Source organism: Panthera onca, chromosome X, assembly GCF_046562875.1.
Source record: "Panthera onca isolate mPanOnc1 chromosome X, mPanOnc1 haplotype 2, whole genome shotgun sequence".
NCBI classification, from domain to species: domain Eukaryota; kingdom Metazoa; phylum Chordata; class Mammalia; order Carnivora; family Felidae; genus Panthera; species Panthera onca.
Window position 1 is genome coordinate 66,103,458 of NC_138357.1, and position 17,474 is coordinate 66,120,931.

The 17,474-nt window shown below is 37.9% G+C and overlaps 1 protein-coding gene across 1 annotated transcript in view; it reads left to right on the top strand.

Annotated features, from left to right (window-relative positions):
* Positions 1–5,673: 5,673 nt before the first annotated feature.
* The window catches only part of LOC145713580 (fibronectin type III domain containing protein 3C1-like), an 86,430-nt gene continuing 74,629 nt past the window's right edge, over positions 5,674–17,474 (top strand). Inside the window, exons 1-4 of the mRNA XM_081792441.1 lie at positions 5,674–5,809; positions 7,113–7,235; positions 9,960–10,035; positions 11,570–11,646. Of these exons, the coding sequence (XP_081648567.1) occupies positions 5,729–5,809; positions 7,113–7,235; positions 9,960–10,035; positions 11,570–11,646 (357 nt within the window). The 5' untranslated portion in view covers positions 5,674–5,728. The remainder of the gene's footprint in view (positions 5,810–7,112; positions 7,236–9,959; positions 10,036–11,569; positions 11,647–17,474) is intronic.

Here is a 17,474-nt window from a genome sequence, read left to right on the forward strand (position 1 = left end):
AGTCCATGTAGCTCTTTATAGTGCATAAATTAAGCCGGCAGTGAGGTTTGTGTTCTTGAAGAGCGAAGTTGGCTGAGTTGGGCAGGGATCGGTGTAACAGCTCCGCTCTCCCCTAGATGGCACTGCTAGCCTACTGGGGTGGATTGTTGTGGTGCTCATCAGTGCGTATGCACGGGAGCAGTGAAAATGGCGCCACCCAGCCACCCAGTCTGTTGTCCCAGATCAGCAATCGCTCACCTGTCCTCTGTCTTCAGCTCTCGTCCACTCCCCGCTTTTCCACTATCCGTGACCAGATCCCAGGCAGCACCTCTCTCCCAAGTTTTGTCTCAGATGCGGCTGTTTTCCCTGGCCTCTTACTTCCGAAGGACTGCGGCTTTCACCCGCTCCACCCCTCTGTAGGAGGGTCTCACCGAGCGATGGCCAAATGAGCAATGGCCAAATGTCAGCTGCACCCAGGAACACCTGCTGGATCCTGCTCTTGTTGGTGCCCTGAGACTGCATCCAGGTGCCAGCCCACCTCCGAAAATAATCATGAGACAGTGTAGCCTCAGCGTTTCAGGGACCATGGAAAATCACAACACACATCTGACACCAGGCTTCACCCTCAACAACCTTGCCTCAGCACCAGCAAATGTGGCTGCCTTCCGGGGTCTGCTGGGACCAGATGGCTTCAACAGTCTCTACCAAATGTCCTTCCAGCAGTGGAACCGCTTTTCCCCATGTGGACTGAGAACCTCCCGGACCCCACTCTGTTCCTGGGGCTTCACCTTTCCAACCAGAGCACCACCAGTTCTCGTGCTGCGGAGTTGCAGCCTTTGCACTCCCCTTGTTTACAGTCTTAATGGAATTTAAACCCTCTCCTTTCTCCTTTTTCCCTTTTTAGTTTAGTCCCTGCAGCTGTTTCCAATTTTCCACTTTCTCTCCAGCTGCTTTTGGGGAGGGGTGCTTTTCCCGTATGTTCTGCCCCTCCCCAGTCTCCATCCTCTCTCTGTCCACAAAAGCAGTTCCCTACCTTTCAGGGCTTCTTGCTCCCCAAGTTCAGCTCTTCGTGTCGCATACCTGCTGAATTCTGTGGTTCAGGTTGTGCAGATTGTTGTACTAATCTTCCAATCGGTTTTCTAGGTATGTAGGATGGTTTAGTGTTGGTCTGGCTGTATTTCACAGATGCAAGACACACAAAAAACTTCCATGCTGTTCTGCCATCTTGGCTCCTCCTGGTAGACACTTTTCTAAAGAAGACATCCAGATGGCTAACAAACACATGGAAAGATGCTCAACATCACGCATAATCAGGAAAATACAAATCAAAACCCCAATGAGATACCACCTCACACCTGTCAGAATAGCTAAAATTAACAACTCAGGCAATGGCAGATGTTGGTAAGGATGTGGAGAAAGAGGTACACTTTTGCAGTGATGGTGGGAATGCAAACTTGTGCAGCCACTCTGGAATACAGTGTGGAGGTTCCTCAAAAAATTAAAAATACAACTACCCTATGACCCAGAAATTTATCTGGGTATTATCAAGGTATTTATCCACAGATACAAATATGCTGATTCAAAGGGGCACATCCACCCCAATGTTTGTAGCAGCACAATCAACAATAGCCAAAGTATGGAAAGAACCCAAATGTCCAACTGATGAATGGATAAAGAAGAATATATATATATATATATATATATATATATATATATATTAGAATATTACTTGGCAATCAAAAAGAATGAAATGCTGACATTTGCAACAACTTGGATGGAACTAGAGTTTATTATGGTAGGCAAAATAAGCCAGAGAAAGACAAATATCATATTATTTAACTCATATATGGAATTTAAGAAACAAAACAGGTGAACATGTGGGAAGAGAAGCAAAAATAAGATAAAACCAGAGAGAGATATAGAAATCATAAAACACTCTAAATACAGAAAATAAACTGAGGGTTGCTGGCAGGGTGTTTGGTCAGGGGATGAGCTAAATAGGTGATGGGCATTAAGGAGGCCACTTGTTGGGAAGAGCACTGGGTGTTATATGTAAGTGGTGAATCACTAAATTCTATCCCTGAAACCATTACACTATATGTTAACCAACTTGGATTTAAATAAAAAATAATAATAACAATTTTTTAAATCAAATAAAGGAAGCTATATCCTACATGTGTTTTGGTCTACTTGCTAAATGAAACTTGATAGAAAAAAAGAGAAAGAGAAAAGGAGAGAAAAATTAAAAATTAAAAAAATTAAAAATAAAAATATCATAAAATAATAAAATTAAATTAAAAATTTGGTCTTTCTGTATCCAAGAAACAAACGAAAACAACAATGACAACAACATAAACAAAAACAGAAGCAACAACAAAATTAACAAATGAACAAAGAAAAAAACACATATGAACCTAGATCCAGTTTTTCCTAGAGCTGAAACTTTGTAGCACTATGTATAGTAGACTAAGCACGTAGAAGGGATTTGTGCTGGTCTTCTGGGTAAGAGCTTGCTGCTCTGGTTTTCCAGTCAATTTACCCTAGTGGAGATGTGCCTTTAGGGTGCAGGGAGCAGGACTTGTTGTAACGGCTACACTTGGTGGCATTGTTTAGATCACTGGGGTCAATCCTTGTTGGGCTAATGGTGAAAATGGCCTTGCCCTGCTCTCTATTCTCCAGAGCTGGATGTTCTCACACTCACACAGGATCAGTCAACCCTCCTGTGTCTCCCACTTCCATCAGCTCAGAGCTGTCCACCTACCAGGCAGCGTCTCCCTCTAGAGTTTTATCTCAGGTGCAGCAGTGTTTCAAAACCCCACCCTTCAGAGACTTCTGAGGTTTGGATACTCAGTGATCCTCTTGTTGGGGACGAGGCAGTCTCGCAGCACTGTGGTTGAGGCTGGCTTGTCACAGGAAATGGTTGTGCACCCGTGCAGTGACAGCAGCTCAGAGTTGATGGTAAATCACAACACACAGCTGGTGCCAGTGTTTTCTGTCCTCAGCCTCTGTCCTTGTTCCTATTCAGGTGAATGGGGCAGCCTGATGTTACCTGCTGGGTCTTTTGCCCATGGAGAGGCCATATCACCTCTACCAAATGCATTCCACGCAGGGGAACCACCTCCAAATGTGACGTAGGGAATCCTCAGACCACACTCTTCGCTCCCAGGATTCTGCCCTACATCCTCATCAGAACACCACCAGGCACTGATCTCTGAAACTTCAGACTCTGTGCTCCGCTGTTTATAAAAAACTGGCAGTATTGAAGCCCTGTCTTTTGGGAACAGTTTTCTTGTGTAGTCCCCTACATGTGTTTTCATTTTCTCTCTACTTGCTTTCAGGGTGCTTTCTTGTGCAAACCCAATATGTTGCTCTCTCCCCTGCTCTCTCTTTCTCCTCTCCATGAAAAGGGCTCCCTTCCCTCTGTGGAGTCACAGCTCTTCTCTCCCCCAATTCACCTGTCCACACAACGTACCTGCTACATTCTCTCCCTCAAATTATACAGATTGTTCTGTTAATCCTCAGATTGATTTCCTAGGTGTTCAAAATGGTTTCATGTTGATCTAATTTGTTTGAGGGATGAGACATGCCTAGGGTCTCCTTACTACTCTGCCATCTTAGCTCCCAACTTTTTCTTTAATAATACTGATATGTCTATAAAAATGACAAAGTTCTATAGTTCTGAATTTTGATTATTCAATATATTATATATACTAAAAAGGATAAATGTATCCTCATGAAAAACTAATTGTGATATCATTGTTACCTTAAATTTTGATCTTATAAAATAATTTTTTATAACATTGGTAGAAATTAAAGATCTAAACATGAATTTAGCATTTAACCCTTAAAATGATAAAGTAATGAAAATATAAAGGGATGGAATAAAATGTTATCCAAGTGTTAAAACAAAATTTGATTCCTCATATAATAAACATCATTTGGGGTGCCTGGGTGGCTCAGTTGGTTAAGCATCTGACTCTTTGTTTCAACTCAGGTCATGATCTCACAGTTCATGAGTTTGAGCCTGGCAACAGGCTCCACACTGTCAGGGCAGAGCCTGCTTGGGATTTTCTTTCTCCCTCTCTGTCTGCCACTCACCCACTAGCTTGATCTCTCTGACAATAAATAATATACTTTAAAAAAATTTTAAACCAACATCATTTAACCTGTAAAACTTAAATACTAAAAACAATTTCTCTAAATTGGACACTTAATTATATATAATGTTAACTTGTTAATAGGAATTTATAAAACATTTATATGTTAAGGAATATACCAACTAATTTTAGTTTCAAAACAATTAAAACTCCCTTCTCAATTTTTACTCAAGTATAGTTATCTACCTCAGACTGTCCATTTTGAATCTGTTGATGTATGGATGTCACCCAAGATTGAATCAATGATTAAATTAATTCTAGATCTTTTGGTGCCCAACTATAGAAAAGATAAAGAGATGAAGCAGCAAACTCTATTAATATGACATATCATGTGCACCAATTATTGGAAATTCTGATGAAAATGAATAGGTTAAGGGATGGGAGGGTATATATACACATACACATGCAAAGAGTTTGTTGCCATAGTCTCTATTTTAAAAATGTCATTGTGAGTTGTTTCAAATCTTGATCAGTCAAGTCATTAGAATGAGCTGGAGAACAGTGACTTTTGCCATAAGTGAAACAAATTTTGTGGTAATACAAGAGAGATTTAAGTTAGCCTAAAGTGCTTTCCACTGTTGAGTAATTTCAAAAGAAAATTAAGTCCATAGCTATTCCCTACATCCATATCCTAGAAGGACATACACATTTTCCTGCTGGATATGCCCCATGATTCTTTATGAATCCCAACACTTTTCCTTTCAAAAAAAATTAAGAGTCTCTCATTTATAAAAAGTTGTATTTCCAAGCAAAAAGTATCCTAATACTGTATAAAAAACTTGGTAAGGAAATGATGCAAGTAGTGACTAGAATTATGACATAGTGAACATTCTTTTACATCAGTGTTACCAAGGATTTGTGAAACACAACAGTACACTTCATTTGGAAGACTTGCCTAGCTCCAAGAGGTTCTCTCTTGAGTAGCCTCTTTCTCCACCTTCAAAAGAATCATATTTTTCTTTCTGATTTTTGTCCAAGGGTTTATGGAATCAAGAATCTGGACTAATCTACTATATTTTATCACTTGTAGCCATCTACACATGAAGTATTTGAATCTGGAAAGTATTTTAAGTTTAAAGGTTTGGGTTTGAAGCTTTACATTATGCTTAAGATATTTGGTTTTAGTATCTAAGTTAAGGTAAATAGCTATGTTCCTATCCTTTTTAATAGGATCTAGTTAATTCTTACAGACTTCTAATCCATATAGTCTTATTTGACCGTTAACATCATAGATTGGAAATTAACCAAACTTGATCTGAGTCGATCAAATGACGAATGACTTGTTTAACTAGACCATTCTTCACACTGTGAAATAGAGCTATCTTCACTTGTTTTCATGAGTGAAGAGTGAACAAATCTGTGCACTCTATATTTCATATATTTTTATTTGTGAAAATCAATGATTATTTTGAAATGTTTCCATAAAACAATATCAGTTAAGTAAACATTTTCGGAGAGAAAAGTTATCTAAAATGGCTTTGCCAAGGACTATTTCATCAGGTTTTGTCATTTAAAATCACTACTTTGACTTAATTTGTTTAATCTTTCACTTTTAGAAACATCACTTACTGTAAAAGTCAATCTTTTTAGACATGGCTGAACATGGACTTGCACCTACTCTTACTGAAATACCTCCTATAGTTCCAGTTATCAATGGAGACTCCATGCAACAGGTAAGGATAGTTTTGCTTAATTTTTCATTATAACTGGACAATTTTTTCTTGAATCCAGTATTGGCTTTTATTTAGAAAAAGTGTGTCATTTTTATGTTTGGTCATTTAGTTCACAAGTTTCCAGTCTTTTCACCAACATTGATTAATCTTACTTGTAGACCCTTTAAAATCCTTTTAGAGACATTTAACATTACCTTAGGCCACATATAACCTCTTTTTAGGTTGCTTTAGCTGTTTTTTCAGTCTCCCTCGATCAGCTCAAAACTCCTGGTGTTGAAAGTTTATACTATCCACAGACAGTATCTTCTGAAGAATAGTTTAAAAATATGACTCTAGGGCACCTGGGTGGCTCAGTCGGTTAAGCATCCGACTTCAGCTCAGGTCATGATATTGCGGTTCACGGGTTCGAGACCCACATCGGGCTCTGTACTGACAGCTCAGAACCTGGAGCCTGCTTTGGTTTCTGTGTCTTCCTCTCTCTCTGCCACTCCCCCCACCCACGGTCTGTGTGTCTCTTTCTCTCAAAATGAATAAATATTTTAAGAAATTTAAAAACATGACTCCAAAGCAGACTAAACTTTTTTCATACTCATTCACAGCTGTGAGTTCAACTTTCTAATATTTAAAAGTTACATTTTGAGCTGCAATGACTTCTACCTACAGGACTGGTTTCAAGAAAGAAAGAGTGTGGTTTACATTTGACAATTATTCACTTAAATTTTTTTAATGTTTATTTTTTAAAGAGAGAGACAGAGACAGAGCGTGAGTGGGAGAGGGGCAGAGAAAGAAGGAGACAAGAATCTGAAGCAGGCTCCAGGCTCTGAGCTGTCAGCACAGAGCCCGACATAGAGCTCAGAACCATGAACTGCAATATCATGAGCTGAAGTCAGGCACTTAGCCCACTGAGCCACCCAGGGGCCCCTAACATTTATTCATTTAAAGCAACCTATTCAAGGGGCACGTGGGTGGCTGAGTCACTTGAGCTTCTGACTCTTGATTTCAGCTCATGTCACAATCCTGAGGTCGTGGGATCAAACCCTGCACTGGGCTCCTCCCTGGGTGTGGCGCCTGCTTGGGACTCTCTCTCCCTCCCTCTAAAATAAAATATAAAATAATTTTTTAAAATCTATTCAAGAAAAGTCTTATCTACATACACAATGTGAAAAGATCACTTAACTTTTCTTTGGAGTTCAAAAAAAGTAAATAATTGTACTTCTGGCTTATACATTGGCTTGACATCACCGTATCAAAAGGAACTGAGATAAAAATGACCATATTGAAATTAAAAGTCCTTTTTTACTAGATGGAGAATTATCATCTGGACACGACTGTTGGAACACAGTATACTACAAATTATTCACAAATGATGACTCATCCCAAGAGATATACAAGATGGACTTCTTGTCCACAATACTGGATACAACAAGTATGTCTGAATTTTACCATCAGACAAATTTTGTTTTCTGTTTTTCTTTTTTTGCAGGGTTTTTTACTGGAGAGTGGGTGTTGGTCTTTCCATGTCAATGCACCTATTTTCTATGACTTTATTAAGTTTCACTTGGGTGGGAAAGGACCCATTACTTAGGGATATTGAATTTCTCCTAAGTCCCCATTGATCCAATTGTACTCTTCTTCTTGAGCATTTCAAAACTTCAATAATTAGTGAGTCTGAATATTTCTCAAAATGAAAATAATGAACCTCCATACTGTTTTCCAGAGTGGCTGCACCAGTTTGCATTCCCACCAACAGTGGAAGAGAGTTACACTTTCTCCACATCCTCACCAACACCTGTTTTTTTGTGTGTGTTGTTAATTTTAGCCATTCTAACAGGTGTGAGGTGATAACTCATTACAGTTTTGATTTGTATTTCCCTGATGATGAATGACGTTGAGCATCTTTTCATGTGTCTGTTGGCAATCTAGATGTCTTCTTTGGAAAAATATCTATTCATGTCTCCTGCCCATTTTTTAAATATAATTTATTGTCAAACTGGCTTACATACAACACCCAGTGCTCATTCTAACAAGTGCCCTCCCCAGTGCCCATCACCTGCTTTCCCCTCTCCCCACCCCCATGAAACCTCAGTTTGTTCTCTGTATTTAAGAGTCTCTTTATGGTTTGCCTCCCTCCCTCTCTGTTTGTAACTATTTTTTCCCCTTCCCTTCCCCCATGGTCTTCTGTTAAGTTTCTCAAGATCCACATATGAGTGAAAACATATGATATGTCTTTTCCTGTCAATTTTTTAACTGAATTATTTGTTTTTTGAGTGTTGAGTTTTATAAGTTCTTTATACATTTTGGATACTAACCCTTGATCAGATACGTCATTTGCAAATATCTTCTGCCATTCCATAGGTTGTCTTTTAGTTCTGTTGATTGTTTCCTTTGCTGTACAGAAGCTTTTTATCTTCATGAGGCCCCAATAGTTTATTTTTGCTTTTGTTTCCCTTGCCTCAGGAGATATATCAAGTAAGTTGCTGTGTGGCTAATGTCAAAAAGATTGCTGTCCATATTACTCTCTAGGATTTTGATGGCTTCATCACATTTAGGTCTTTCATCCATTTTGAATTTATGTGTGTGTACAGTGTAAGAAAGTGGTCCAGTTTCATTCTTTTGCACGTTGCTGTCTAGTTTTCCCAACACCATTTGTTGAAGAGCCATTTTTGCATTGGATATTCTTTCCTGCTTCACCAAGGATTAATTGACAATATAGATGTAGGTTTCTTTCTGGGCTTTCTATTCTGTTCTATTGATCTATGTGACTGTTTCTGTGCCAGTACCATACTGTCCTGATCACTAGTTTTGTAATAGAACTTGAAGTCTGGAATCGTGATGCCTCCAGCTTTGCTTTTCTTTTTCAATGTTGCTTTGGCTTCTCAGGGTCTTTTCTGGTTTCATACAAATTTAGGATTGTTTGTTCTAGCTCTGTGAAAAATGCTGTTGGTATTTTGATAGGGATTGAATTAAATGTGTAGATTGCTTTGGGTAGTATAGTCATTTACACAAATTTGTTCTTCCAATCCATGAACATGGAATGTTTTTCCATTTCTTTGTGCCATCTTCAGTTTCTTTCATCAGAGTTTTATAGAGTTCAGACCACAAGTCATTTACTTCTTTGGTTAGGCTTATTCCTAGGTATCTTACGGTTTTTTTGTGCAATTGTAATGTGATTGATTCCTTGATTTCTCTTTCTGTTGCTTCATTACTGATGTATAGAAGTGCAACAGATTTCTGTATTTTGATGTGATTTTGTATTGTGTGACTTTACTAAATTTGCGTATGAGTTCTAGGAATTTTTTGATGGATTTTTGGGGGGTTTTCTACATAGAATATCATGTCATCTACAAAAAGAAGAAATTGAATTCTTCTTTGCTGATTTGGATGCCTTTTATTTCTTTCTGTTGTCTTATTGCTGTGGCTAGGATTTCCAAGGCTAGGGTTAAAAAAGAATGGTGAGAATGGATATCCCTGTCTTGTTCCTCAAAAAGTTAAAAAAAAAGAACTACATTATGATCCACAAATTACATTGCTAGGTATTTATCCAAAGGATATAAAAATACTAATTTGAAGATATATGTGCATTCTGATGTTTATAGCAGCATTATCTACAATACCCAAATCATGGAAACAGTCCAAATGTCCACTGACTGATGAATGGATAAATAAGATGTGGTATATCTATACGATGGAATATTATTCAGCTATAAAAAATAATGAAGTTTTTCCATTTGCAATGGCATGGGCAGAGCTAGAGAGCATTATGCTAAGGTGAAATAAGTCAATCAGAGAAAGACAAATACCATATTATTTCACTCATATATGGAATTTAAGAAACAAAACAAATGAGCAAAGAAAAAGAGAGAGAGAAACCAAGAAATAGACTCTTAACTGTAGAGAACCAACTAGTGATTAGCACAGGGGAGGGGTCTGGGGAGATGGGTTAAATAGGTGATGAGGATTAAGGAGTACACTCTTGTGATTAGCACTAGGTGTTGTATGCAAGTGTTGAATAACTAAATTGTACAGCTAAAACTAATATTACACTTTATGTTAACTAACCGCAATTTAGATAAAAACTTTTAAGAATTACAATAATGATTTTTCATAGATTAACAGAAAAGTATGTCATCAAAGAATGGTTTATTTCTAGATTATATTGGTGCAAGTTAACCCTGGGGAAACCCTCACCCTCAAGTCTGATGATGGGAATATTCAGAATATCCAAGGTCAGTAAAAGTATAATCAGGTTTGTGTTACTTAAAAGCAAATAGATTACTAGTAATTAGCATCCTTTCCTGTTGGAGCCAGATGGAATGCTCTTAAATTTAATGTGTATTTATTTTTGAGAGAGAGAGGCAGAGTGCAAGCAGGGGAGGTGCAGAGAGAGGGGGACACAGAATCTGAAGCAGGCTCCAGGCTCTAAGCTGTCAGCACAGACCTCGACGTGGGGCTCTAACTCATGGACCATGAGATCATGACCTGAGCTGAAGTCGGATGCTTAACCGACTGAGCCACCCAGGGACCCTGGAATGCTCTTAAATTTATATAGTCCTCACAGGAGCATAGTATCAATAGAACAAACAGAGCTAGTCTTACTAGAAATCTTCATGTAAGATACTTTTTTAAATTGAAGATTAAGTCAAGAATTCCATTTGAAAAATTTCACATTTGGAATATATTGATGGCCACCGATAGTTTTAGACTATGCTCTTATTGGAGGTGATTATGAGGCCTTCGGAGAGCTGATTCATTCATACATTCAAATATTTCTTTAGTGCCTATCATGTCCCAGCACTATACTAGATATGCAAAATATAACAATATACAATAAGGGGGTAAATTATTTATATATGCATATTAATTTGCTATATATGTATAAATATACATATAGAATTGATTCCACAGCAATATGAAATTAATATTTATGTACTACAAGATTTAGTATTATTTCAAATTGTGATGACTGTTTCTGTTCTTATGCCATTATTTTGTATCCTGAAGTGCTTTAGACTTAAGTCTCAAAAAATTTTCTAGACATTCTCATTTAGCAATGGATTCCACATGGCTGCTATATAAAGTTTATTGCAAACTAATATTTATTATTTTCCCCATTATTAAAAATAAATTGCCATCCTATGACTTGAAAGCCACATATATTATTTAAACTAAACATTAATTATAATAATTTCAAATAAAATAATGATGACTCATGAAAGTTTCCATTCTATGTCTGATTTTTAGTTCCTTTGCAATTGTATGTATAAGACGGTAAGAATACCTAGTATAGAAGTAGGGTATCACATGAGTAGTATTGGGTCCTTCTCTATATTACTCTGTTTTCTAAAAACTATTTCACTTTACTATTATCACTGAAAAGCTTAAAATTTAAATTTTATAATGTAACATCACTATTTGAAATATATTTTATGGTTGAGAGTAAAACTATTACTCAATATATACATAAGTAAAAGTACAATTATACTGGAAAGCTGATAGTTCATTTTTATTAGCAGTAAAATTTGCCAACATTTTTATAATGTAAATTTTACCCAATCCACATTATGTGCTTTATTTTCCATCATTTGGATGAATTTGCATTGATTCATCTACATTCATACCTAGTCTCATTTGCAAGTAAACAAATTGCACTTTCAAAATGGCTGGCTGTTGTTAAAGTTTGCAGCTGGTTTTCACTGTGAAAAGTTAAATGGACTTTGTTTAAAGTTATTAAAGAATTTATTAATAATAATTCTCTTTTAGGACCCGCTGATGTACCTCTAATGTCACCAAGTGGCACTTTGCCACCAATATATCTTCCTCCTGGTTACATGTCTCAGGTATACTAGTATGTTTTAATTTAATATTTAGCACTAAGGCATCATTCAACAGTTATTTTTGTGTCACTATATGATAAGAGAACTTCTGGAATACTATTTAGTTGTTCATGTTATTGTTATCATCGTTGCTAAAAAGCAATTGCAGTGATGCTTAACCAAATCTCCCTTAGATTGTCTTGTAAATAATTCCTTATTCATCTAACGAATTTATATCTCTTCACATTTATTTATCCTCTATTGGTTTTTGTTTCTGAGTACCTTAACCAATCTTAATTATCTATTACAATTGCTGCAGTAATGGCTTCTGATAGTATGTAGGCTTTAGTCCCTAAAATCTGTATTTTCAGTTCAGTAGTATTTCATTCACAGATGCTAGACAACAAAGGACACTTTCTGTAAATTCCTCAGATATTTACTAAACACTTAAATAGAAAAGGATGTTTGGCTTCTATAGATATTAACAAGATACTCCATGGCCTCAGAACTTTATAATTGAGAATGTGTCTGTTTCTTTTGCACAGCTGTGGAAATCAAAAACATGCTTAAGTCAATATGGTTTGATTCTATTTTTTTTTGTTGTTATTTAAATAGTCATCTTTTTTTTTTAATATATGTAATTTACTGTCAAATTGGTTTCCATACAACACGCAGTGCTCATCCCAAAAGGTGCCCTCCTCAATACCCATCACCCACCCTGCCCTCCCTCCCACCCCCCATCAACCCTCAGCTTGCTCTTAGTTTTTAACAGTCTGTTATGCTTTGGCTTTCTCCCACTCTAACCTCTTTTTTTTTTTTTTCCTTCCCCACCCCCATGGGTTTCTGTTAAGTTTCTCAGGATCCACATAAGAGTGAAACCATATGGTATCTGTCTTTCTCTGTATGGCTTATTTCACTTAGCATCACACTCTCCAGTTCCATCCACGTTGCTACAAAAGGCCATATTTCATTTTTTCTCATTGCCACGTAGTATTCCATTGTGTAAATAAACCACAATTTCTTTATCCATTCATCAGTTGATGGACATTTCGGCTCTTTCCATAATTTGGCTATTGTTGAGAGTGCTGCTATAAACATTGGGGTACAAGTGCCCCTATGCATCAGTACTCCTGTATCCCTTGGATAAATTCCTAGCAGTGCTATTGCTGGGTCATAGGGTAGGTCTATTTTTAATTTTCTGAGGAACCTCCACACTGCTTTCCAGAGCGGCTGCACCAATTTGCATTCCCACGAACAGTGCAAGAGGGTTCCCGTTTCTCCACATCCTCTCCAGCATCTATAGTCTCCTGATTTCTTCATTTTGGCCACTCTGACTGGCGTGAGGTGGTATCTGAGTGTGGTTTTCATTTGTATTTCCCTGATAAGGAGCGACGTTGAACATTTTTTCATGTGCCTGTTGGCCATCTGGATGTCTTCTTTAGAGAAGTGTCTATTCATGTTTTCTGCCCATTTCTTCACTGGGTTATTTGTTTTCGGGTGTGGAGTTTGGTGAGCTCTTTATAGATTTTGGATACTAGCCCTTTGTCTGATGTGTCATTTGCAAATATCTTTTCCCATTCCGTTGGTTGCCTTTTAGTTTTGTTGGTTGTTTCCTTTGCTGTGCAGAAGCTTTTTATCTTCATAAGGTCCCAGTAATTCACTTTTGCTTTTAATTCCCTTGCCTTTGGGGATGTGCTGAGTAAGAGATTGCTACGGCTGAGGTCAGAGAGGTCTTTTCCTGCTTTCTCCTCTAAGGTTTTGATGGTTTCCTGTCTCACATTCAGATCCTTTATCCATTTTGAGTTTATTTTTGTGAATGGTGTGAGAAAGTGGTCTAGTTTCAACCTTCTGCATGTTGCTGTCCAATTCTCCCAGCACCATTTGTTAAAGAGACTGTCTTTTTTCCATTGGATGTTCTTTCCTGCTTTGTCAAAGATGAGTTGGCCAAACGTTTGTGGGTCTAGTTCTGGGGTTTCTATTCTATTCCATTGGTCTATGTGTCTGTTTTTGTGCCAATACCATGATGTCTTGATGATTACAGCTTTGCAGTAGAGGCTAAAGTCTGGGATTGTGATGCCTCCCGCTTTGGTCTTCTTCTTCAAAATTACTTTGGCTATTCGGGGCCTTTTGTGGTTCCATATGAATTTTAGGATTGCTTGTTCTAGTTTCGAGAAGAATGCTGGTGCAATTTTGATTGGGATTGCATTGAATGTGTAGATAGCTTTGGGTAGTATTGACATTTTGACAATATTTATTCTTCCAATCCATGAGCAGGGAATGTCTTTCCATTTCTTTATATCTTCTTCAATTACCTGCATAAGCTTTCGATAGTTTTCAGCATACAGATCTTTTACATCTTTGGTTAGATTTATTCCTAGGTATTTCATGCTTCTTGGTGCAATTGTGAATGGGATCAGTTTCTTCATTTGTCTTTCTGTTGCTTTATTGTTAGTGTATAAGAATGCAACTGATTTCTGCACATTGATTTTGTATCCTGCAACTTTGCTGAATTCATGTATCAGTTCTAGCAGACTTTTGGTGGAGTCTATCAGATTTTCCATGTATAATATCATGTCATCTGCAAAAAGCGAAAGCTTGACTTCATCTTTGCCAATTTGGATGCCTTTGATTTCCTTTTGTTGTCTGATTGCTGATGCTAGAACTTCCAGCACTATATTAAACAACAGCGGTGAGAGTGGGCATCCCTGTCGTGTTCCTGATCTCAGGGAAAAAGCTCTCAGTTTTTCCCCATTGAGGATGATGTTAGCTGTGGGCTTTTCATAAATGGCCTTTATGATCTTTAAGTATGTTCCTTCTATCCCGACATTCTCAAGGGTTTTTATTAAGAAAGGGTGCTGGATTTTGTCAAAGGCCTTTTCTGCATCGATTGACAGGATCATATGGTTCTTCTCTTTTTTTTTGTTAATGTGATGTATCACGTTGACTGATTTGTGAATGTTGAACCAGCCCTGCATCCCAGGAATGAATCCCACTTGATCATGGTGAATAATTCTTTTTATATGCTGTTGAATTCGATTTGCTAGTATCTTATTGAGAATTTTTGCATCCATATTCATCAGAGATATTGGCCTGTAGTTCTCTTTTTTTACTGGGTCTCTGTCTGGTTTAGGAATCAAAGTAATACTGGCTTCATAGAATGAGTCTGGAAGTTTTCCTTCCCTTTCTATTTCTTGGAATAGCTTGAGAAGGATAGGTATTATCTCTGCTTTAAACGTCTGGTAGAACTCCCCTGGGAAGCCATCTGGTCCTGGACTCTTATTTGTTGGGAGATTTTTGATAACCGATTCAATTTCTTCGCTGGTTATGGGTCTGTTCAAGCTTTCTATTTCCTCCTGATTGAGTTTTGGAAGAGTGTGGGTGTTTAGGAATTTGTCCATTTCTTCCAGGTTGTCCAATTTTTTGGCATATAATTTTTCATATTATTCCCTGATAGTTGTTTGTATCTCTGAGGGATTGGTTGTAATAATTCCATTTTCATTCATGATTTTATCTATTTGGGTCATCTCCCTTTTCTTTTTGAGAAGCCTGGCTAGAGGTTTGTCAATTTTGTTTATTTTTTCAAAGAACCAACTCTTGGTTTCGTTGATCTGCTCTACAGTTTTTTTAGATTCTATATTGTTTATTTCTGCTCTGATCTTTATTATTTCTCTTCTTCTGCTGGGTTTAGGCTGCCTTTGCTGTTCTGCTTCTATTTCCTTTAGGTGTGCTGTTAGATTTTGTATTTGGGATTTTTCTTGTTTCTTGAGATAGGCCTGGATTGCAATGTATTTTCCTCTCAGGACTGCCTTCGCTGCGTCCCAAAGCGTTTGGATTGTTGTATTTTCATTTTCGTTTGTTTCCATATATTTTTTAATTTCTTCTCTAATTGCCTGGTTGACCCACTCATTCGTTAGTAGGGTGTTCTTTAACCTCCATGCTTTTGGAGGTTTTCCAGACTTTTTCCTGTGGTTGATTTCAAGCTTCATAGCATTGTGGTCTGAAAGTATGCATGGTATAATTTCAATTCTTGTAAACTTATGAAGGGCTGTTTTGTGACCCAGTATATGATCTATCTTGGAGAATGTTCCATGTGCACTCGAGAAGAAAGTATATTCTGTTGCTTTGGGATGCAGAGTTCTAAATATATCTGTCAAGTCCATCTGATCCAATGTGTCATTCAGGGCCCTTGTTTCTTTATTGACCATGTGTCTAGATGATCTATCCATTTCTGTAAGTGGGGTGTTAAAGTCCCCTGCAATGACCACATTCTTATCAATAAGGTTGCTTATGTTTATGAGTAATTGTTTTATGTATCTGGGGGCTCCGGTATTTGGCGCATAGACATTTATAATAGTTAGCTCTTCCTGATGGATAGACCCTGTAATTATTATATAATGCCCTTCTTCATCTCTTGTTACAGCCTTTAATTTAAAGTCTAGTTTGTCTGATATAAGTATGGCTACTCCAGCTTTCTTTTGGCTTCCAGTAGCATGATAAATAGTTCTCCATCCCCTCACTCTCAATCTAAAGGTGTCCTCAGATCTAAGATGAGTCTCTTGTAGACAACAAATAGATGGGTCTTGTTTTTTTATCCATTCTGATACCCTATGTCTTTTAGTTGGCGCATTTAATCCATTTACATTCAGTGTTATTATAGAAAGATACGGGTTTAGAGTCATTGTGATGTCTGTATGTTTTATGCTTGTAGTGATGTCTCTGGTACTTTGTCTCACAGGATCCCCCTTAGGATCTCTTGTAGGGCTGGTTTCGTGGTGACAAATTCCTTCAGTTTTTGTTTGTTTGGGAAGACCTTTATCTCTCCTTCTATTCTAAATGACAGACTTGCTGGATAAAGGATTCTCGGCTGCATATTTTTTCTGTTTAGCACACTGTAGATATCGTGCCAAGCCTTTCTGGCCTGCCAAGTTTCAAAGGAGAGATCAGTCACAAGTCTTATAGGTCTCCCTTTATATGTGAGGGCACGTTTATCCCTTGCTGCTTTCAGAATTTTCTCTTTATCCTTGTATTTTGCCAGTTTCACTATGATATGTCGTGCAGAAGATCGATTCAAGTTACGTCTGAAGGGAGTTCTCTGTGCCTCTTGGATTTCAATGCCTTTTTCCTTCCCCAGTTCAGGGAAGTTCTCAGCTATAATTTCTTCAAGTACCCCTTCAGCACCTTTCCCTCTCTCTTCCTCCTCTGGGATACCAATTATGCGTATATTATTTCTTTTTAGTGTATCACTTAGTTCTCTAATTTTCCCCTCATACTCCTGGATTTTTTTATCTCTCTTTCTTTCAGCTTCCTCTTTCTCCATAACTTTATCTTCTAGTTCACCTATTCTCTCCTCTGCCTCTTCAAGCCGAGCCGTCGTGGTTTCCATTTTGTTTTGCATTTCGTTTAAAGCGTTTTTCAGCTCCTCATGACTGTTCCTTGGTCCCTTGATCTCTGTGGCAAGAGATTCTCTGATGTCCTGTATACTGTTTTCAAGCCCAGCGATTAATTTTATGACTATTATTCTAAATTCACTTTCTGTTATATTATTTAAATCCTTTTTGATCAGTTCATTAGCTGTTGTTATTTCCTGGAGATTCTTCTGAGGGGAATTCTTCCGCTTTGTCATTTTGGATAGTCCCTGGCGTGGTGAGGACCTGCAGAGCACTTCTCCTGCGCTGTGGTGTATAATTGGAGTTGGTGGGCAGGGCCGCAGTCCGACCTGATGTCTGCCCCCAGCCCACCGCTGGGGCCACAGTCAGACTGGTGTGTGCCTTCTCTTCCCCTCTCCTAGGGGCAGGATTCACTGTGGGGTGGCGTGGCCCGTCTGGGCTACTTGCACACTTCCAGGCTTGTGT